We start from the raw sequence: 24,880 nt of genomic DNA on the forward strand, positions 1-24,880 counted from the left end.
CTTTGTTGATTGGGAAGTACTGTCCCTTTCTTTTGTGCAAACAGCTACTTGTATTTTGACGTAATAGCTTTATTTAGTTTGATATACTTAGCAGGAATTCATATCTTGTTCCACCACAACATCTTCGGCTATAAAATGATATTTTAATATAGCCAATTAAATCGATGTACAAAGGTTTGTTATGTTTGTTATATTTTTTGATAATTTGATTTATTGTAAGTGATCCTTTGTTTCCTAATCTGTTTGATAATATGATTGATTTGCTTCTAGTTCACAAACACTGTTTTGAATAAATTTCGTGAACAAGGGAGTTGCCTGTGACTCTTGTCACCGATTCGAGACGAACAAACTATAATTGCTCTATCTGATGAATAATGCACTTTGTCGTAAATCGGCCTAATCACGTATTTCGTGAAAACACTGTGAAATGTTCTTATATTCCTTATAAGGACTGGCTTAAAGGGGCGAAGCAAGAATGCTTTTCATCTTCCCCGTTATCTGTAGAGGACAGTGTAGGGATAAGGTGTTATTGAGCTATTAAAGCTCTGATCATGGCAAGAGGGTAACAGCAATAGCCGAGCCTCAGTTAGAACTTCATTGGCTACAGCATTGCCATCCATTACCCTCCAAGGGTATTAATCACCACCTCTCACGGTCGATTCTCAATTTCATGTTGATACCTGTGAAATTTTTAGTCCTTATAGTCCTTATAAGGAATGGCTTAAAGGGGCGAAGCAAGAATGCTTTTCATCTTCCCCGTTATCTGTAGAGGACAGTGTAGCGATAAGATGTTATTTTGAGCAATTAAAGCTCTGATCATGGCAGGAGGGTAACAGCAATGACCGAGCCTCGGTTAGAACTTCATTGGCTGTGAAATTTTACCTTTAAAGGGAAATAATTATATATTTTATATTTCAAATATATTTAGCTGTATAAAGTTTATAGCAGATATATAATAATATTTCAGGTTTTAATTATTAAATTAATTTAATATCTTTTACGCAATAGAAATGCTAATTTTTTATATCAAATATTCTAATTTTTAGGCTTTTATACATAATTGATCAAAAAATCAGTCGTCCTCACAATTTCCCTTATATAATTCGTCTACGTGGAAAACATTTTCGACAAGGAGTGTTTCTATTTTTCATATTATTTTTAATGATGAATGCTTATTTTTATCAAAATAAACTGATAGAACATTTATTATTAAAATAAACTTTTTATTATATAAAAGAGACTATAGTGCGTTATAACAACAGTATTATATTTAGCTGAATAACTACATGAAATAAAATAAAACTGTTTTAGTATAAGAAAAATAAAGAAAGTGAATGCTATGTGCATTACTGATTTATTCAGCTACTATTTATAACAGAATCTATCAATGCATTTATTGTCTATTAGTGATAAATATTCAAAAGGACATTACTACGTTAGTATTGTTACAATTTTAGTATTATAAACAACGCAATCTTACAAAATTTAGTATTTTTACAATGTAGTATTACAACTTCAGTATTATTAAAAGTATTATTATTCAGTGTTGTTACACTCAATTAGCTTTGCATTAGGAACACCCACTCTCATATTAACATATTCTGCGTGATAACGAAGTACCACGTGATATCAACGTCACGTGCGGCTGCTATAGGGCACACCCTATGTACGTAATCCCAGTAAACGTGGCGTTGCCATGCTTACTGGGGTGTACCAGGACTGGATTAACCATGAAGACATCCAGCAGAAGGGCTTACATTGGTCAGCCACGTGGTTGACCCTAGAGGTGTTAGGATTAGTATCTCAGCAATAACATGCAACACTCACACAACTCACCACCAGTAGAACAGCAAGGCGTTCGACCCAATTCCACATGCAACGTGCGGTGTTCCTTGCTTCGCCTGGAGTTCCACACTGAAGACCAACAAGGGCATCCAGACGGCAATGCATCGGAAACAACGCCTCGCACTGACCAAGGAACATCGCCAATGGATCCTCGACAGATGGAAGAAGGTCGTCTGGAGTGATGAGTTCCGTTTCCTGCTGCATTATGCTGATGGCCGGGTTTGCATTTGGAGCAAATAGCATGAAGCCCTATCCTGATGGTTGCACAGTTGGGGTTCAACAGGCTGGTGAAGGTGGTGTTTTATGGTCTGTGGAGCTTTTTCCTGGCATGCTGTAGGTCCGTTGGTTGTAATCCCTCAAACACTGAATGGTGAACGCTATGGACACCTGTTAGCCGATCATCTCCATCCATATTTGCAGGAGATTTACCCAACAACAATGCTACTTTGAACAGGACAATGCACTTTGTCATCGGGTTCGTACAACTACTGAGTGGTTGGAGCAACGACAACGAATTCACCACATTATCTTGGCCCCCAAATTCCCCTGACTCTAATCCAACTGAACCTGTGTGGGGTATGCTAGAACGGGATGTGAGAACTGCTGATCTTCTTCCACGGAATGAGCGTGAACGGATGGAGTTGCTACAGTGGACATGGGCCGAGTTACGCATGGATGATGTTGAACACCTTGTAGAATCTGTTCCTAGGCGTCTGCTAGCCGTGATTGCGCAGAGAGGTGGACCAATGCGTTATTAGGTGGGTGTTCCTGATGCAAAGCTACCTCAGTGTATATATTCCACACAAACACGTAAGCATTCAAGATGAAGTTTTTGTGACATCATTTATGCTCAGTTCTGCAATCAACTTGAGCTAAAGTTTATTATGTGTTCTTTTATCCCTTAAAAGTCTAGGTATCTTATTATTACTCCCATTAGCCTTTATCCTTTATTTTTAAGGTTCCAAGTACTTTTCTTTCATTTAGAAATCCCACCAACAAAAGGCTATTAACCAATGGTACGTTGATACACTTCCTCAGCTCACGTGAGTTGGGCTGAGGGTTAGATAATCCTGTACTAGAACTCTGCTGCTATGGATATCCCACATGGAACTTGTTTAAGGCTCGAGTAGCAAGGAGAGTCTCGCACATGATGATGAAGTTAATCGCTGCACAAATTTGAGCCCTGCCTAATGGAGAAATCGAAAACGTTAACTACTCTGCCAACAAGGCCGTTTGCATTTGCTTTACTCGATGAAGAGTCCATTCTTACTTATTTTCTTCGTTTTTTAAAGCGTTTTCTTCTTTTTTTGCGCTTAGATTCGGATATTATTATTTTTTGTATATATACGAAATGCATATATAGTCTTACTGTACAAACCGTGGCATGCACGCACGCACGCACGCACGCGCGCGCACACACACACACACACACACACACACACACACACACACACACACACACACACACACACACACACACACACACACACACACACACACACACACACACACACACACACACACACACACAATGTACATATATTAATTCATTAATAATTAATCAATAATATATATATATTATTGATTAATTATTCATTCTACTTATTGAATCAAAGAATCAAATGCTTGTTTGCCTGAAGTCTATAAAGCCGTAATGAATACTTCTGCTGTTTGTTTTTTTTTCCCACACACGTATTCAGATTATTATAAAAAAATATAGATTGTAGCTATTGTGGATCTCCCTATATATCCTAAATTCCATGACTCTTTTTCTAAATGGTGTTCACAAGTTTATAAATAATAAACATCGTCCGACGAGCTCATCGCGCAAAACGGAAGCGCATTAATCGAATATAACAACCAACAGAAAAAAAAATAATTGATCTGTTCATAAAGAATTTTAAAAATATCTTTTAATATCTTGTTTCTTTTGGCTTAGTCATCCTCCATCCTGATTTACGCTCACGCGTAGACCCACACTTTACCGTGTCGGCATTCGAAACCGAAATCCTTACGGAGTAGGTTGGTTACTCTTTATTCCAGGAGCGTCTTATGTCTGTAGAAGTGTGTTCACGGAGCCGGTTTGTCTGTTCTGAGAAGCGAAAAACCCGAGTTTCCAGATGGAAAAACCCCTCTATCTCCGTACGAGACTCACTAACTCACCTTTAGTCGAAAGAGACTAGATAAAGATTCCTCACACATCATGGACGAGAATCGAACCCAGGTCTTTCCGACCAAAGGTCTTCGTCTGTATCGACTGAGCTACGAAGGCTTTTTGGCTTAGTAAAAATGTAAATAACTTTGCTCTGAATATCGTCTTTAGATAATGGGAGTTTTTTATTGCAATTTTCTGTCTAAATTGATAAAAGACATTCCATTTCAATCATTATACCAATACCGATCCTCTTCTGCTTGTCCTTATGGTTCATGACAGTTCATACAGTCGACTCGCTGTTTCTTATCTTTTACTATTTTCGTATGACTTGCACCACTTTTATGTTTTTTTAATAACTACAATTTTTTTTCAGTTCTTTCTTTTATCCATTAACCGGATACAAAATTAGAATTTTTAAATGCACGTTTGCATGACTTTATTAGCGAGAGGCAAACAACACCTCTGGGGGTGATGAAACACAGCTGAGCCGGACAAACGCTTGATCCTTGCATATCCGATGCGTGGTAAGCTCAGTGCCTAAGATCCAAATCGTTTTCAATTATCACATAAAAAAAATCACATTAACTGAAAATTTGTATCGTATCAAATAAATGGTATAACTTTTAAAATCGCGGTAACTGAAAAATGCTTTAATCGAACTCGCGTTATGCGAGGCCTGGTTGTATTTCAGAAACTTTTTACCTTCATTTATTCAGATTGATTCTTTTATCTTTCATTTTTAGTGCTAATGGTTTTTGAAAGTTATTTTAGTATGCTGTACACTAAATTTGGTTTATAACAGATAGCTGTATTGTAACGTACTTATTTTTTTATTTATCCAATTTGATTTTGCTTTTCTACATTTAGATGTAATTTTGTAGATTTTTAGCAATTGAGGTCTTTTCTGAGTATTAAGTTTTATTTATCTTTTTCTTTTGATGTCATAGATTTATTATTTCAGTAGTAAGCTTGTAATCTTTGTTTTACTGCATTTAATATCGAATTTTCCCCAAAATTATTAATTATATATATATATATATATATATATATATATATATATATATATATATATATATATATATATATATATATATATATATATATATATATATATATATATATATATATATATATATATTTTGTGTAATTATAGTCTTTTAATTTTCAGGTGTTCAAGTCTTAGAGGCCTTTTTGGTGATTGTTTTGAATTTAAGCTTCACTGATAGAATTTCCAGATTGGAAAGTGTGTCTATTTTCTCTTTAAACTTTTTACATTTTGGAACGAGTTTTTCTATTATTTGTATTAGTTATATTTTGTTAATTTTTTCCGCTCTAAAAGTATAATTAAATTGAGACAATTTTTATGGGATCATTTAATGACTTCAAATGTCCACTAAGTGGTAATAGACGAAAAAAGAACAGCTATTTTCTGAATTACATACTTTTAAAATACGCTTAAAGAGCTCAGATTATGTAAAACATGCTTCGAAGTCTTTTTGTACTACACTGTAGAATTGGAAAAATTTTTTGACCATGAATCATAAAATGGACGGGTGTTTTAAGTCCTGAGATAGTTACTAAACTGATGAATATTTTTTTTTTGAATGAAAACAGAATTCACTGACGTTCCCTTACCCAGTGGAAGACTCATTAGTTGTGTGTGTATTTTAGGCATAGATTTTTTTTTTTTTTACAACAGATTGCTTTCATAAGTTTGTATTGGACTATCAGGGAGACTTTCACCACACGAAGAGGATGCATTTTCAGATAACTTATCGATTTCTGTCATTTCACTTTCCACAGTAACAATTCTAAATGCTTCGAGGAATTCATTCAAATCAATCTGTCCATCTTTGTTGATATCAATACTACGAGCGATGTCCCTAATAGTTTCGGAGGAAAGATCTCTGCCGGTATTTTTGCCAAGAGATGAACAAGCTTCTGCAAACTCCTCCATGGAGATGGAACCTAAAAAAAGAATAAATAAAAATTAGAAAATGCAGAATCGCTCTTACTGTTACATGGCATACAATTTGTATAATAAAACTGCATAAAATCGTTAGGCAGTTGACAAAAATTAGTTTACTTTTAACATACATATGGTAGTATTAAGTGAACTACGCAAGCTGACTGCATCTATTTTAATATCGCTATAGAATGAGTACTTAATTCCACAATGGATCAGCGGATGATAATGATGATGATGATGATGATGTGTGGATCAGAAGGAATTTAAATGCTATTTGAATTCAACTAGTTCAAAATATTATATGAAATATTTTAAAATTATGCACTGTTTCCAAATACATTTGTCGCCATAGGCGAAAACTCAACCATCACTATAACTGTTCGCTAACAATATATAAATGCATTTTTAAAAATTAAAATAAGATAAAGTTTAGTAAATGATTTCAAATGTTATTAGTAACGTACAACTGCTACCTACCAGAACTATCTTTGTCGATGAGTCTGAAAATGGTCTCTAATGTATCCTTATTATGATACAGGGTTTCAAGTACGGATGGTCCTTCCTATGGAGATGATGAACAATATGGAAAAATAATTTGAACTATATTTCTTTTAAAAAACAAAGAAAGAATGAATTAATTATTTCATTACATTAGGTAGTAACAATAATAGCATGTCAAGAAGGACCTCTACCTATAGAAAAATGATATATTTCAGAATGGGCTAACAAAATATTTGGACGGTATTTTTAATATTTTATAATACATCTCATATTAAGAAATCGCAAGCAATGACTGTTTGTTGCTCACTATTCCTTCTCCTGATGGCATGTAAACTGTTATATTATTATTATTATTTAACACCTCCAGGGAGTCCAAAGACTCATCGAGGGAGGGCATCCACTCTAAAACTCTCCACTAACCGCAATTACCTTCATCATCTCCACCAACGCCATCTACCGCCGACTACCACCACTAATATTTTCACGGATGATCACATACATCCATGCCCACTGCGGGATTCGAACCCACAGCCTTTTGGCTGGAGAGCGAATACGCTAACCACTCGGCCAACCACCGGCATATACTTCAGCAAGACAAAAAATAGATGACGCGTCTATTTATCTATCTATCTACACGTATATATCGATATCCCAATGATCTGTGATGCTATATGATGAATAACACGAACATCCTATCCAGGCAGAAGTTAAGACCTGTGTTGCTGGATTCCTAAAGCTTGGAATTCATTTTGTGTAGAGGTACCAATGAATTCCATAAGCTCCGATCTGCAGTTTTGGTATTCAACTAGATCTACATCTATTTTCTTTATTACGTTTTTTTTTTGGTCTTTCTCAACACACAGAAACAGTTTCTAACAAACGTTTATGCAAAACCACCGTGTTATGATTCTCAGATTTTGTTGGCATTCCTCCTTATTATTTTTTTCTTGCAGAGTAATACAAAATTTGAATTCAGCGAGTCAAAAGCAACAAGCTGCGCACTGTAGATGGCGACATTATGAACAGTAAACGGCATCACACACACACATTGAAATAAGAGGGACTACTTTCTTTGTAAATCACTAAAATTTGGTAAGTTTCTTGCATCCCTGTGGAAAAATCCTGTGATTCCACGACTGCTAAACTAAAATATATCATTTTGCTACTGGTAATAATTCAGCGGATGCGAATTCATTACACATTTGAAAGAATATCGTCAATTCATACATTAGCACACATTAGTAATATGAAATTTATGCAAATTATGTAAAAGAGAACAATTACGAAATACGATTCAAAGCAACAGGCATTTATTACCATACAATTTGAGAAGGGATCTTCAAAAGTCGTCTTATAATGCACCAATCCATCTTCCTCTTCACATTTGGCAAGCTTAGTACATAGAAGTCTCCAAGGTAAACGGAAGCCAATAATTTGTTCCATCACTTCGCACCAGTCAACGAGGGTAATCCTCCCTTAATATAAAGAAAAAACACTTGGTGAGAACGGATGATTTGTTTTAAATATTTCAGTTATTATTTTGTCTGTAAAATCGCAGTAACTGAAAGCTATTGTTATCGAGTGAACATCAATTCAGATGATATTATTATCATCGGGCACACGATGATATCGCTACCACCGTTTTTTATTGTTTTAAAGTGGTTCCAATTACTGTTTTTAATTTGAAAGTGTTTCCAAGTGACTCTACTAGTCACGTCGAAGACTATGATGTAAAATTCACCGAAATCGGCTAAGAAGAAACCAAATTTTGAAGTGTTGAAAAGTGACCAGACAGGTCACTTTTTCAGACCCGTGATCAACAACGGCAGAACAGACAGAATCGTGGTCAACAACGAGCGCAGAACAAAGGACGTCTCCATCTTTATAATCAAGCCACAATTGCTCAAGGGAAGAAAGGTGAGTAATGAAATGTATTAAATGCCTGGAGGGTTTATCGTCCGATGGAAATATGTGCCTGCTTTTCAGAAACAACCTAGCAACGTAAATCTAATGCAAAACGCTAGGAATTGAAGTGCCTACTCTGCAGGAAGAACAAAGAAATGTACCTAGGGCAGCCATCTACGGAGTAGCCGAGTATACCAGAGGCAAAATCAGATGACGAACTGAACAGAGAAAAAAATATGCAGGTGAGTCCCATAATTTCAACTCTTTAAATATACTAATATAAAACGGTCTAGAGACTATAAAAGGCAGCTTGTGCAAAAATTTTTCGACAAACTGAACGAACAAATAACAAAAAAATCTAGCGAATATGAAGATTTGGTCAAATATAATAATTTAGCAGTGATAGCGGTGTTATAAAAGACATGAAAATCAGCATTAACGCACTAAAAGACAGGCAACACAATTTGATGAAAGAGACATCCGAACTCCGTCAAGAACTTCGTTCTCTAAAACTACAATACGAACGTTTAAATCAGCAACAACATAAAGAAGATCTTGTCATAAACGGTCTTCCCGAAACTTCACCTACAGAAAACCTGAGAGACGTAGTTTTAAAATTAGGCCATGGAATTGACATCCCCCGACATTCAGACTATAAATCGGATTCCTAGGAAGAACAAAAAACAAGGCTTGCCACGGCCTGCACCAGTCATAGTTCATCTTACCAGAAAGTCCCCAAGAGACAATCTCATAAAAGCCAGCAGACAGAAAAAACCAGTTGCCAAGGACTTGAACGCATTGCAAGACAACACACCAATCTTCCAATCCGAACATTTAACACCATTCAACCAGGATCTGTTGTACCAAGCAAAAAAAGCAAAAACAGAAAACAATTACCATTTTTTTTTTGTAGATCAGAGATGCCAAGATATTCTTGAGGAAGTCACAAACTTTAAAGTCAATACAAATTAAAAGCTCAGAAGACATAGACAGGCTGCCACAGTGAAAAAAAAGTCTCCTAATTAGTTCAAAAAGAAGATCACAATAAAAATTAATGTGAACCACCAAGACAGATGCAATAACACCAGAACATACCAGCAATTTCATTTTGATCAGACCTTTAAGATCATTCAATTGACCTCCCAAACATCAGTCTACTTCCAAAACAACAATCAAATAGATAAAAAAAATACATATATCTAACCGGTGTCATCCTCAGATAAGCTCATTAACAAGCTTCGAGGATGCAAGCAGAGACAATACATCTCAACCGAGATCAACAACAACAACAAAAAGAATTATTTATTACATTGAAGTGGTGTAGTTACAGCGGTTAAAAACATTAAAAAGCAAAAATTGTAAAATATATAGAACTTACTGTTATACTATACATACATACATCTTCAAGGCCCACCATTCCTAATTGGGTTGTGGGGGGAACAGCTGCAAGAGGAACTTCCAGTGGTCATGATCCTCTGCCACCAAGCTCAGGTGTTCGGGTGGGATTCCCAAACGTGTCCACCCAAGGTTTTGGATATAATCTATCCAGCGAGTCCTTGGCCTTTAACATGGCCTCCCACCCTCTGGCTTGGCAAAGAGGACCTGCTGAGGGAGCTCTCTTGTGGCATTCTGACCACATGCCCGTACCAACGTAACTGTGATCTCTCAACACGGAGAAGCAATGGTTAAGTATTGAGGGTTTCCCAAATTGCAGAGCTTCTGACTCTTTCGAGTCTTGTCAGCCTCGCAACCCCTCAAAGGAATCTCATTTCAGCCGCTTGGATTCGTGTCCGCATTCTTTCGGTCATTACCCAACTCTCATGACCATAGGTGAGGATGGGGACATAGACTGTATTGAAGACAGCCAGCTTTGCCTTCTGGCTTAACTCTCACTTCAGTACTACCGAACGGCCAAGCTCCCGCAATATTGAGCTTGCTAAGCCAATTCGAGTATCTAGCTCTACGTCCCATTTTCCATCATCGTGAATATGGACCCAAGGTATTTAAACTTCTCCACCTGCCTCATTGAGACTCCATTTACATGTAGAGTGCACTGCGATGGTTGTCTTGAGACCACAAATGTTTCAGTTTTGGCCACACTGATGTTCATTCCGGCGTCTGCACAAACAGCTACAGACCTATCCAGGGTCCGCTGGAGGTTATCTGTGGAAGAGCTAAGTAGAACTAGGTCATCTGCAAAAATCAGATGTACAATGCTACATCTTCCAATTCTGACACACTCACTGCCTCGGCTGTGCCTATCAATCCAGTCCATAAATATTATGAAAAGGGGGGGGGTAACAGAACACACCCTTGGCGGAGGCCAACGGAGAGTGTGAAAGGTTCAGACTTTGTGCTGTTTACCCTGACACAAAACTCTGGGCATTCATACAGGGACTTGATGGCAGCTAATAGTTGGCTATCCACTCCATACTCCTGTACTACTTGCCAAAGCTTATCCCGAGGAACCCGGTCATATGCCTTCTTTAAGTCCACAATGTAGACATTCTTGGCATATTCCCAAGATTTCTCAAAGACTTGCCTTAAAGTGAAGATTTGGTCAGTTGTGTTTCTACCAGGACGAAAGCCACACTATTCTTCCTGGAACTTTGACTCAACTATGCTCCTGCACCGTCTTTCCAACCACCTCGGATACACTTTAGCAGGCAGGCTGAGCAGAAAGATGCCACACAATAATTACTGCAATCCTTCTGGTCTCCCTTCTTGAAGACTGGTATTATTATGCCTGTCTGCCATGGCTTTGGTGCTCGCCCAGATATCTAAGCAGCCTGACACACTCTAGTCAGCCAGAGAACACCATCTCGATTTAAGCATTTCGGGCCGAATTTCATCATCGCCAGCAGCCTTGCCCGATTTTAGCGATTTTATTGCTAAATGGATCTCTTCTGCTGTGAGACTAGTCATTGCCTCTAATCTGCACCTCTTGGATGTCCACAATTGCTGGGCCACCCGGGTTAAGATGGCTCTCAAAGTATTCCCTCCTTCTGTGGAAGATATCCTTCTCGGTTGTTAAAAGTGCACCATCCTTAATTGCTCTTGCTGTGCACGATTTCCTCCCTCGAAGGCGGCGGATGGTCTGCCAGAATACTTTGTTTGCATTTGCATACGATGAGTCTAATCTTTCTCCAAAGGAATCCCAAGCCTTGCTTTGCTTTGCTGTCTTTACTGCCTCAGCAGCAGCTTTTCTTGCCTCAAAATACTGCAAACGCATCTCAGGTGACCTGACCCTAAGCCATGTTAAGTAAGACTCCTTTTTTGCCCAGACAGTTTTTTGGACTTCTTGGTTCCACCAAGGTGTCCTTTTCTCACTGCCCGTTGCCATGCCGAGCCACTCTCTGCCAGAGCATGAGAGTGCAGAGGCAGTGACAGCTGTTCTGAACAGCTTCCACTCCTCCTCAACATCTGTAATATGCTTGGGAATCTCTTTGAACCTGGAGGAAATGTCATCTGCAAAATTCTTGCTCACAGCCTCATTTTCCAATGCCTCCCATTTCACGCGGGTTAGCTGCTTAGGCCTACCAGCGTTGATGGTAGCATCTGGTTTCTGAAGCCGTAGAGTGCACATACACAACAAGGTGGTGGTCAGTTGACAGTTCTGCTCCTCTTCTCACACGAACGTCCAACACTGAGGAAAATTGGTCTGCTGAGACTATAAAGAAGTCAATCAGAGACTTTTGTTCTAGTGTATCCCTGTACCAGGTATACTTATGGACTTCTCGGTGTTGGAAGAAGGTATTCATTATGGACAAGCTATTAGTACAGAAGAAGTCCAATAATTTCAACCCATTCGCGTTAAGGTCAGGGGCGCCTTTCCTCCCAACCACACCCATCCATGTCTGGTCATCTGTTCCAACACGTGCTTTGAAGTCACCAATTAGCAGGACTGATTCCATGTCTGCCACCCTGCAAAAGTAGTATCCACTTCCTCTAGGAAGGCAGAGTATTCTGACTCCAGATTAGGTGCATAGGCTTGTACCACAGCCAAATCATGGTTTTTCATCTGAAGCCTTAACACACATACCCATCCCCCCAATGGGATCCACTCAGCAACACAGTCTGATAGCTGGGGGCTTGTGAGAATCCCCACACCCGCCTGAACAGACATTGTCGGGCTCACACCAGAGTAGTAGAGCTTCCACCCCTTATCCAGGTCGACAGTTCCAGAGCCTCTCCTCTTGGTCGAAGAAAGCCCGACTAGCCGGTAGCGCTTGGCTTCCTCAACTAGTTCCAACTCCTTCCCTGTCAGAGAGAAGATGTTCCAGTTGCCTAAAGCCATAGTCTGGTACCGTTGTCGTTGCCATTTCCGTCCTTTTGCAGAACCATTTCTTTGCGCTGCCCCTAAACACCTCCCCAAACGAGTAGCGGGCCTATTGATGGAGTTTCCTCTAGCAGAGTGCTGAGGAGTGGTGTCTAAGGGAGACTGTAACATATTTTTCGAACGGGTCCCTCTGCCTAAAACCCGAACGCATCCCTTGGTAACCCACGCGACGGACGATGCGGCATGAACATATTTTGATGGCCCGTTATACTAAAAATGCTGTTAAAAAATGTGCCTTATCCAATTGCAAACTATAAACTAGTTGCAAACTATTACCATCCATAGTAACTATTATTAACGTATTTTAGAATACAAAAAACGGAAAATTTTGTATGAAATTCACTGTAAAAAAATATATATGTAATATGTAAATATATGTATATATGTAAATGCTCTGTAAGATGATAAATAAAATGTTATTACATAATAAAACAAATTATTATTATTATTATTATTATTATTATTATTATTATTATTATTATTATTATTATTATTATTATTATTATTATTTGCCAGTTGTAATGGGCAAATAGCCAGCAAAGGTTGGTCGATTGGTAGTGTCTCCGCTACTAAAAAGTTAAGCAGGTCTGAGCACGGTTAGTAGTTGGAAGGGGTTTAGTTCAATGCTGCTGACACTGCTGAGGACTGGTCATTCTCACAAGGTTAATTTCGGTGTGTAAACTGACGTATGTCAGACCTCTGTGCCCTCGAGGGCACGTGGGGATGTGACAAAACTAATGGGCAAATATTTATGATGAAAGAAAAACCATCTTTCTCCTAACAACCACTATTCTCTTTATTTCGGCATCAAATCTTAATCTCTTTCCACTTACCCGTGTCTTCTGGATCCTTCTTCATAAATTCCGCCAGTAATTTTTCCTTGTGGTCCAGGATGTGATGCGTAAGTTCCCTCAGAGCTGACTGTTCTATGTAGCCTTGTCTAAATAGGAAGAACGTGCATTAGGAATTATCCTTTCTATAATTTAGTTCAATATTGTAATAACAACACAACACTGCTTCTTACCTTTGTCGTATTGTAATGTATCGCGCGCTCGGGTTACTAATGTACATGACAGCGTGTGGTAATAAAGTTGGTCCCACAAGCTTGACGTAGGCACCTCGATTGCTTCCAATTTCGTAGTAATTAGAAGCCGAAAATACTGTTAACACCTGCGTAATGGAAAATAAAAAAAAAATCAGCACATATAATTAGAGAATTGAATTTTTACTCTAAAAAATAAATGGGCGCTTTCTCTTAAGTTGCTATGGTAACCAATGAAGTGTGAATGAGTTATACCTTGTCGTCATGGGTAAACTCGTAGCCATCTACTTTGCATTGGTGGGATCGAATGATAAAATCGAGATGGTGTCGTTGTAGGAAAGCTTCGGTAACATCGGGTCCAAAAAAGGAACCACCGCCTCTGAATACGTTTGCGCTGCAACCTGTTTGGTGTCTTGGGTCACTCCAAAGTAGGTCTACAATCTGTTAAACACACCAATGAAGAATCGTAAAAATAAGAGCAATAATAGTTATGTTAATAAAATGCTAACTTCTTTTGAATTATTTAGTATTAATAAATAATCCTTCAGTATTTTAAAATTAATTTCATTTTTTTTTCTTTAGAGATGCATTTTCATGGTGGTTACCGATCAGATTGTGCTTCCATTTTTTTATAATGCGTTCAATAAAATGGCTTGAAATTATCTATTTATACAAAACCATATGGGATATTCACCTCTTTCCATTCGTCCAGGTCATGGTCTAGTTGACGGTGGCTTGTAGGTGGGCGAAGCACTGTTGTAAACTGCAGAAAGAAACATATATGTTTCCATAAACATTGCTGTAAACTTTCTGGTTCATAAATATAATTTAAAAAACTTTATTTCGATTTTTTTTACATGTGAATCCCACCTACGAAAGGCTGGAAACGTGTAGTATATTTTCATTAGTTGTGTCGAGGCATTGAACGTTAGATAAACGAAACCCTGCTCTAGAGATCAAACGAGTAACTCCAGCCTCCAATAAGCAATTTTGTGAGGTGATCTAGGCAAGGGGCAGATATTTGTAATCCTTTAACTTTTAGCCAACTAACTTTTTTGGGGAAATATCCGTTGTAGTTTAGGAGCATGGTTTTCATTGTATGAAGAGATATCGCCTAGTGTTAAAAATATCTAGAACTTTGAGCAAAACAATATCAATTTAAGTTTTTAAGTTGCTTTCATACTTCGTAAAATGCGACTACTGCAAAGAGTAAAAAAAAATGATTTCTGCAAAGAGTACAAAACCCAGCTTTACCTTATAGTCCTTAAAAGGACTGGCTTAAAGGGGCGAAGCAAGAATGCTTTTCATATTCCCCGTTATCTGTAGAGGACAGTGTAGGGATAAGGTCTTATTGAGCATTTAAATAAAACTCTGATCATGGCAGGAGGGTAACAGCAAAAGCCGAGCCTCAGTTAGAACTTCATTGGCTACAGCATCGCAATCCGTTACACTCCAAGGGTATTGGATTGAATGAATCCCTGCCGGTCTACCCAGCTTTACCCTAACAGCTTGATAAATATATAGAGACAAACTAGTATAAACAAAAAGGTGTATAGATGATATGCAATTTATTTCATTTAATTTTAAAAATTTCACTATAAAAATGTTTACATTTTATGAATAATTATATTTTAACTTTAAATGCATATACATACCTTATATTTATTCTTAATAACATCTTTTTGAACAATATTTATGTGAACTACGATCAGTATTATTTTACACAAAAACAACAACTACTACAGTAAAAATTTGAAAGATAACTTAATTTTTTTATAGGATAATTTCATTTGAGAAAATATTATACAAAAATTTAATATACATTCAATATTTATGGGGTGGAAATGGCTATCATAAAAACATGTTCTCCAACAGAGGATGCTGAAATATGAATATTTCGAGCAATTGAGTGAATTGATGGAGACATACAGAGATAACCAAGAGCATTTTTCCCCTTGAGGACCTCAACTGTAGAAGGCGTCGAAAGATTGGGGATTGAACAGTTACACCTTTTGGTGAAGATGTAGAAAATGATAATGGTAAAACTTAGTTTATCTCTCAGCATGGGAGATCTAAAAGTAAATTTTACCAAGACAAAATATTTGGTAGAGAAGGCAGAAATTTAGATCTTCCAGTCGGTAAAGTCAAGGCAGTAAATCATTCAGATACTGAGGATCTATTATTCATAAGTCAAGAATGTGTGAGAAAGAGGTAGATGATGGTGTCAACCAAGCTCGTAATGCCATTATACAACTGAATACTGTGTAATGGAGTACAAGCAAGAAACCAAGAAGATGACACTCCAAATGATAGTACAGGGTTCTGGTATATGGGGGGATGGACATTCAATACAAAACAGAAGAGTCGTATAAGAGATGTAGAGATGGATGGCTTACGAGTGGCTTAAGTAGGCGAAATAAGTGTACATCTTGCCTTCAAAGAGTTCGCAATGAGATCGTCATGGAGACATTTAATTTGCAAAGAAATGTGATGGATTGCTTGGAACACCGATCTTTACAGTGGTACGGACATGTTCCACTGTTTCAGTTTGAGGTAATTAATGCAGCCGTCTTTACACTCCTCTGTTGCATCCCTTCAAGACTTGGTTTTTATTTTTATTTTGTTTGTTTTATGCTTATATTTTTAATATGCAATATTTTCTGTTTTTACTGTATTTTTTATTCAACTTCAACATTTCGACACTATATCAAAATGTCAACAATAGATGGCGCTCCATCAATTACTATGCGACTAAAAAGGCAAAAACAGATCTTAAATTATTCTGACCTATGACAAACCCTAATTATTGTGTATTAAAATAATCTGCCCATTCGGTTTAAACACTGAAAAGGTGAAAGCAGTGCTTGGAGAAAGGTTTGAGCTCTCGAATAACAGTTATAAAAAAAGCAATGAATGAAAACGAGCTCACGAGTAGGAACATTGTTTGCACAATGAAGAAAGGCTAATTGCACATGTGCACTACGCCTTTGGTTTGCGTTTTTTTTTTTTTTATCATAAGTGACATCTAGTTTCGTTACCATACTTCGTTATTTATTTATTATTATTTTTCTTAGCTTAAAACAAAATTATATCTGGTTGGTTTTTGTATTTCTTTTAAAATATTTTAAAAAAATGCTCGATGTCATTATTCGAAACTAGCGCCATCTACCGGAATTTCTGGTAGATATAATTTCATTAAATTAATTTGATAGAAAAAGAGTGGAAGCTATAATTAAAAATTATCACACCACTTAACAACAACGTAGTTTTCTTAGTTAAAAAAAAAATAAATATGCGATTCAAATCGACAGAATTCTTGATATGTGGATTGCTATCTTTTGACCGAATATAGATTATATATCTGCTTTCTTACACATGAATACAAAAATAAATGAATATGAATGAATATTTGTACACCCTCTGTCCAAAAAGAAACCGAACTTTTTGAAAATAGTAGAAATTAGTGGCACCATCTGTTGTATCTTTTTGTTGTCGAAAGTGGCAACTTTCATTAGTGTTGTGTCAACTGTTTATGACATTTGTTTCATTAGAAGCCGAGTTATAGTGTCAAGAGTGACAATGTGTTTTCACGAACGGTCGGAAAATGAGTTTCAAACAGAGAGCTTCGATTGACTTTTGTGTTAAACTTGGTAAACGTTTCACTGAAGCGCAAAAACTGAACTGAGCGAAGTTAACATCCAAAAAGTGCGTGATTTCATCAAAGAAAACTTGAAATCGTCCGTGAGATTGATTGAAGATGAATTGGGGATTCCAAAATCAACTGTGCACAAATTTTGACCGAGAGTTTCGGCCTTCGTAAATTGAATTCGCGATTTGTTCCCCCACAAGTTGACCGACGACCAAAAAATGTATCGAATTGAACACTGCAAGGACCTCATGAAAACCGTTCGTAAGAACTCAAACTTCCTTGAAACGATCGTTACTGGTGACGAAACGTGTGTTTTGAGTATGAGCCCGAACCAAAGTGCTAGAGTGCTGAGTGGAGACCACCAGAAGAGGGGCATCCAAAAAAATGTTGCAAGAAAAGTCAAAAGTAAAGACAATGCCGATTTGTTTCTACGAATCCAAGGGCATTATCCACAAAAAAATTCATTCCGCTTGACCAAACGGTCAATGGTGAGTTTTTATCTCGAAGTTTTGAAGCGATTGATGGCGAGAATTCGTCGCGTACGGGATGAATATCGTGATGCAGGCAGCTGGTCACTTTTGCACGATAATGCACCATCTAATCGTTCGAACATTGTGAGACAGTTTTTGAGCAAAAATCAAGTTTGTTTGTTGGATCACTCACCACGTTCACCTGATTAAGCACCCTATGACTCCTTTCTCTTCCCCAGACTTGATTTGCCGATGAAAGAAAAGCGATACGACACTATTGAAAACGTTCAAGCGGCAATAACCACAACCCTGAACAGTATCCCAAAAATCGATATAAAAAACTCATTTAACGATTTAATTGATCGTGCCAAACGGTGTATCGAAGCTCAGTGAGAGTATATTGATTGAAATAAATGATTTGAATAATTCTAATTGGCTTGCGTTTTATTTTCTATCAAAAGTTCGGTTTCTTTTGATAGACAGAGGATGTACAATGATTAGGGGCTAATGCAGGATTCTGTAGGAACCTCACTTAATCTATTTAATAAGAATAAATCATAAAATACAATAAATAAATAAAAATAAATGAATCAAAAATAAATTATTAAATAAAAATAGATAATTAATTAAATAAAAATAGATAATTAATTAAAAAACTAATTGATTAAAATAAATTAATTAAAAATAAATTATTAAATAAAAATAGATAATTAATTAAAAAAACTAATTGATTAAAATAAATTAATTAAAATGAATTATTAAATAAAAATTATTAAAGTTATTAAACGAAAAAACTTCCTCGCTATTCCGTGGACTTCCTTTCAAAATAACCTCAATCAACCAAGCGGGAAAAAAAAATCAATACAATTATAGTGGTTGTTTTCGGAAGCTAATGTCACATTCACACGTAACTGGAGTGGCACTGCAATCTTTAGTTGAGAAAGCGTAACGTGATATAGATACGAGTTCCAACACGCACGGTTGGCTATTGTTGACATACTATCTTATAAAAGAGTTTGTCCTAATGCTAACGAAGTCATGTAATTGCTTTGAAACAATGTATTGTTTTAAAGCAAACTTTCTGGTTGCTACAAGCGTGCCACGTTGTATGGCGAATACCCTAAATTCCAATTTTATTTCAAAAATTTATTTCTAGGCATTTACCTTGTGTCTGTCCATCTTAGCAACATCTTTCAGATTAGTGTTATCCGAAATACCTCCATGTACTACAAATACTTTGTTATCTATAATTGTCGCTAGAGGGAGCCAGCTGTAAAGATCTTCAACTGCTTGAAGTATTTTGGCTGCGTGTTTCTGTAAATTATAAACTTCATTTAAATAAGAGGCGAATGTTTTTATTCAAAACATTAATTTCTGTATAAAAATTTAGTTTTTAGCATTGTGTAAGCAAGTAAATAGTTGAGAAAAATTACTTACTGGATATTTGATCATGACTTCCTTGAAGAATCCATATCTTAAAGTAAATAAAATCCTTTATTGCTAAACATCTACAATTCGAAGCACTACAGCATAAAATATTTAATATTTTGCTTTCATTTATCTTACTGTCAAGTAAAAAAAAAACTACTGATATTCAAAGCAAAACATACAGATACTTGCAAGCAACTAAATGCGACATATAAAACAACCTGTACTTAAATTATTCAATATAAAATTCTGAAAAAAAAATTCAACTTTATAACGGGAGTTGTTCTTGTAACGGATTTTCTCATTAATACTTGAACTCTCTCAAAGTTTTTCGCCCGTCATAATTCAGATGTGAAGTATAAGAGGAACACACCCACCTACTAATCTTTCTTTGGCATTATGCCATGTCATGACCTTGGTTCGTCGACACAGAAGAATCTTTTCGATTTTTATTATTTATTCTCAGTTCTTTTAGCCATTATTCTAAGATTTTTTTCTGTTTCGTGAATAGGAGATATGTCGGTCTCTCTCTCTCTCTCTCTCTCTCTCATCTCTCTCTCTCTCTATCTTCAAAATTCATCATTCCATCTTCGTTTCAATCTTCCATGCTTTGTTTTCCAATAATACAATAGTTTGCAACTTCTTTTGGTAATATTCTTTCAACATTATCATTTCGTTTTTCTCTGGTTTATAAAATATAATTTAGGCTATAAGCATTTAATTATTTTCTAACATCGTCATTTCTTATATACATTTTGGGATTTTATTTGTATTTTTATGATTTTAATCTTTTCTTAGTATTCCACATATATTCGGAAATCTATTCAGTTTTATCTGTTATACGTAATGTCTCATCCAGGGCATCTGTCGATCATTTCGTAACGGCTCGCCGAGATTTTTTTCCAAAAATGGGGTATCGCTCCTTTGTTGAGAAAAATCTTCGTTCGAATTCTTTCTAGGACATGAAAAATTAATTCAATTAATTTTGACGGCTAACTCACATTCGATTGAATGTGAGTAGTTATATGGTCCTCATACAGAAGTGGTAGGGTTTATTCTCCAGAAAACTTGGATTTTTCCTCTCTCAAAACAGGTAGAGAGAATATAGAACATATGCATATAGAACATATTGACCATGAGTTAAAAGTCAAAACAGATTTACTAGGTAGACTGGGGTGGTCTGGCGTGGCCACACACGATGGATTAATGTACTGATATGGTGTGAAATAGCTTCCAGCACTTGCACAGGTAAAACAATACTCATAACAATTATTATTCTTTCCCTTAATGTTACACGGTGATCAGCATTCTTCTTCTTCTTCTGCAGCTTTTCCCACTTAAGTAGGGTCGCTCTTTGTGGTGAGTCTCCTCCACGACCTCCTGTCTTGGGCTGTAGCCACATACAAGATCTTCATCCTCAAGTCCTCCTCCACCATCTCCCTCCATCTCTTCTTTGGCAGCCCGCGCGTCCTTCTCTCCTGCTCATCCATCTGCATGACCTTTCTTCCCACATACTCTTCCTCCCTCCTCATCACATGAACAAACCATCTCAACTTTGTCTCCTGTATCTTTGATCCTAAGTTCGTAACTTTCACCGTTCCCCTTACATAATCATTTCTCAGATGATCCTTTCTGGTCACACCGCACATACACCTAAGCATTCTCATCTTCGCTACCTCCATCCTCCTGATGTTATTTTTCCTCAGGGATACAGTTTTTATAGCATACGTCACAGCTGGTCTCACTACTGTCCTGTAGATTTTGCCTTTTAGATTGATCGGCACCCTCTTATCGCACAGCACTCCAGCCATCTCTCTCTCTCTCTCTCTCTCTCTCCCCAGTTCCTCCAACCAGCTTGTATCCTGCATCCCACTTCCTTCTCAGTCTCCTCCATCTTCTTCCACTGTTGAACCTAAGTATCTAAAGTCCCTCACCTTCCTGATGACATCTCCTTCCAGCTCCAGATCTGTCTCCTGGCCGCCGTCCACTTTGCAATACACATACTCTGTCTTACTTCTGTTCAGTCTCATACCTCTCTCTTCCAGTACTTTCCTCCAACTTTCCAGTTTAGTTGCCACTTCTTCTCTTGAATCTGCACACAGCACGATGTCATCTTCATACAACATAGTCCAAGACGCTTCTTCTCTCACCTCCTCCGTCACCACTTCCATCACAATATTAAACAGGAACGGACTTAATGCTGACCCTTGATGCAAGCCAACTGCCACTGGAAAACTTTCTATCTCTCCCAGGCAGGTCCGCACTCTTGTCTTCACATTTCTGTACATCTCCTGCACCAGCCTGACATATTTCTCCGGTACCTTCTTCTCCCTCAGACATATCCAGACTTCTTGTCTTGGCACTCTATCATACGCTTTCTCTAGATCAATAAATACCAGCTGTAGCTGCCGTTGTTTCTCTCGAAACTTTTCCATCACGGTGAACAGAATTCATTTCTATAAAATTATGGAGACTACAACCGTGTAAAGAATATTTAGTTCAATATGAATATGAAGAATGTGAATGTCATCTAGAGTATACAGATATACAGAACAAGATTATATTTCAAACTACATCGAAGCTATATGCTATTTATAACATCGTCAGAGACCAAATTCATATGGATACTTTTAATACAGCAATAGTCGTGGCCTAATCAATAATTTATCGTTAGTGTTAAGGCTAAAATCCTGGATTAATAGTTAAAATGAACTCTTAAAGCAAAAGGTTATGGGTAGAATACGGGCCATGCATTTTCTTGGGATTTTTAAACTCTTATTATCGTTCAGATTAGGGTGGCTGATAAGAATTTCATCGGCCTGTTTATACCACGTTTTGGTGTGATGTAATGAAGAGGTGCCTTTCCAGTCAATTCTGTGTAGGGTATTCAGGGTATGATCAGAAAGACCAGATTTATCATAGCTATTAAATTTAATGTGTCGTTTATGTCTTTTTTTCTGTCGTTTATGTTCCACTTTTTTGTGGCAAATACTTTTACCTGCAAACAGAAGGCGCAGCTATGGTCTTGCGTTACCATCCCTCTCCCCAGTTGCTAACTATTAGATGAAACTTTTGAGCAAGTGTTCTAGATTCCTTTGCTTTAAAACCCGTAGTGTGGCTATGATACTTTGACGAGGTTTTGTGGCGTTATGGTCACCAGACAAACAACTCAAGCGCATACAATTCACAATTGAAATTGAAAGTCAAAACACACTTCAATTTCTTGATACACTCTCACACGTCTTTCCAACGACAGTCTTTCGTTCAATGCTTACTCTAAGCCTACATATTCTGGCCAACTCTGGCCCAAAAAAATGAAAAAAAAATTACCAATAAACTCTTACCACCATCCAATACAAAAACTAGGTGTCATTAAAACACTAAACCAGGGTTATAAAAATTTGCCCAGATGATCAAATTAAACACGAATTAAAAATTTAAAAAAAAAAAAAATCAGCTAACGCCTTTTTTTATACAAATTTTATCCCCGTATACAGGAATAAAAAAAAATCAGCTAACGCCTTTTTTTTTTTTTTATTCCTGTATACGGGGAGTAGGCGAGGCCATTTAGCCCTATCTAACTTTTGGAGACTGAGTGGGCAGTTCAATCTCCACTGGTACCAATCAGAGATAGATGGCCCAAGGCTATCACTAATTAAGCGGTACACAGTGAAGAGAGACGGCTCAAATGTGCCGCCATCTCGTGGTCCCTAACACGAGATGGCGGCACATTTTTCCCTCACAATATATTTAATGTCTGAAATAATGTGGGTTCTAATGTCGATTTTCTTGAGTTTACAGGACGAAAAACCCGAGTTTCCGGGAGGAAAAACCCGCTTGCCCGTGCCAGAGATCGACTAACTCGGGAACCGGTCGAAAAAAGGCTAAAAAAATTTCCTCTAGTCGCCGATTAGACTCGAACCCAAGTCTTCCTTCGTGCCGCTAAACACCGTGGTATGCAAACGGCACGTCCACTGAGTATATTTTATTAACCATAAAGCATCTACGTACAATCCAAATAAATATATATACATTTGTACATAGAATGCTTATTCTAATTGGCATTTTGATTTACATTTCTTGATCTTAATAATATATATTATGTACAATTTATTTTTCCTTATTTTTAACATCAATAATCTGCTCAGTGTCTGCTTCTTCCTAAAGTCCTTTTTACATGAGTTGAGCAGTTTTTTTCTTTTAATGGAACATAACTTTACTATCCATGGAATTCTGTATTATGAATTTAAGTTACCAGTCATCACATTTCTGTTTCCATAATTCATATTTCCTTTTTATAATGAAATTCCTATAAGAGACACATTTCCTTAAACCTATGTAAGGTTTGTTTTAAAATATACAACAATGGATTTTATATTGTTAACTAATCTGACAATATTCATATATAAATGTACGTATTTATACATGTATGTACATATACACACACATATACATATATACCTATTACTATTTTACATATAATACGTCTTCTATGAATATGACTATTTTATTTATAATACATATAATTATTCTTTCGGAGACACTTCTTTATAGCCGTTTGTTATGTTTGACTTGACACTTTTACATTTGGACTGTAAACATTTTGGGTTGTACATTATACATTTACAGTTTGGATACTTATCATGAAGTGTTAAGCGCTATTTACATATACCATATTTATACATACACATGCAGTTATTTTACATATCATAAATATTCTTAACATATAATTACTAAAACTTGTTTTTGCATATCATTACATGATTTATTTCCTCATTATTATCATTTTCAGATTGCAAATGTCTATATACATATGTAGTGTTTGTTTTAACATAGAAGGAGAGAGTTACATTTTGGCAGAGATTTGAGTTACCCACCGGATCAGTAAAATGTCATCAAGTTCTTCCACTATATAGACTGTCATTGACATTTTTGATACATAAAACTAAACTACAACCTCTATAGTTGACAAATATTATGCACGGAACTACAACTAATCATAGCATAAAGCAATTAATGTACAAATGGTTATACAGCTTAATGAAAAAGTTTACAATACGCTTTTCTTTCGCTTATGTATATTTATTTTATCGTGTATATGTGTGTGTTTATGTTTGTTTGTTTTTTATTTATGGTGGGTCTTTTATTTCTATGATTTGCAGTTGTTCTTCGAATTCTGAGATGAGACCTACTTGCTGCCATTGGTGTTTTGTTATTTTGTTTCTGTTTATGGTATCTGTGATTGTTTCTTTTAATATGTTGTTTATTTTCCTGAGTATGGCTGGTCCTGTTTCCCTTCCGTAAATTTTGTCGCATCTGTATGTCCAAATCGAGTACATGGTATATAATAATCGAGTATATAATAATGATTGCTTTAGTTGTGTTAATGTTTCCTTCGTTTAACCAGTATAATGTGTGTTCTGTAAGGGGCTGTTTGTGTTTTATAAATGTTTGAACCGTGTTCCATATTCGGGAGGTGTGAGGACAGTACATCATTAAGTGGTAAAGTGTTTCTGGTTGGGAGCAAAAATGACATCTGGCGGGGCCTTGAAGAGGGATCCCTTTCGCTGTGCACCA

At 36.7% G+C, this 24,880-nt stretch overlaps 1 protein-coding gene across 1 annotated transcript in view; it reads right to left on the reverse strand.

Annotated features, from left to right (window-relative positions):
* Nucleotides 1–5,690: 5,690 nt before the first annotated feature.
* Nucleotides 5,691–24,880, reverse strand: part of LOC150105802 (serine/threonine-protein phosphatase with EF-hands pef-1-like) — a 34,700-nt gene continuing 15,510 nt past the window's right edge. The window contains exons 7-15 of the mRNA XM_090394566.1: nt 19,313–19,349; nt 19,040–19,189; nt 14,451–14,519; nt 14,012–14,197; nt 13,739–13,884; nt 13,548–13,654; nt 7,788–7,945; nt 6,447–6,531; nt 5,691–5,968 (exon numbers count right to left, since the gene is read on the reverse strand). Of these exons, the coding sequence (XP_090250692.1) occupies nt 5,691–5,968; nt 6,447–6,531; nt 7,788–7,945; nt 13,548–13,654; nt 13,739–13,884; nt 14,012–14,197; nt 14,451–14,519; nt 19,040–19,189; nt 19,313–19,349 (1,216 nt within the window). The remainder of the gene's footprint in view (nt 5,969–6,446; nt 6,532–7,787; nt 7,946–13,547; nt 13,655–13,738; nt 13,885–14,011; nt 14,198–14,450; nt 14,520–19,039; nt 19,190–19,312; nt 19,350–24,880) is intronic.

This window comes from Typopeltis vanoorti, chromosome 6 (genome assembly GCF_054136105.1).
Source record: "Typopeltis vanoorti isolate ZY-2024b chromosome 6, IOZ_Tvanoo_1.0, whole genome shotgun sequence".
Taxonomy (NCBI): domain Eukaryota; kingdom Metazoa; phylum Arthropoda; class Arachnida; order Uropygi; family Thelyphonidae; genus Typopeltis; species Typopeltis vanoorti.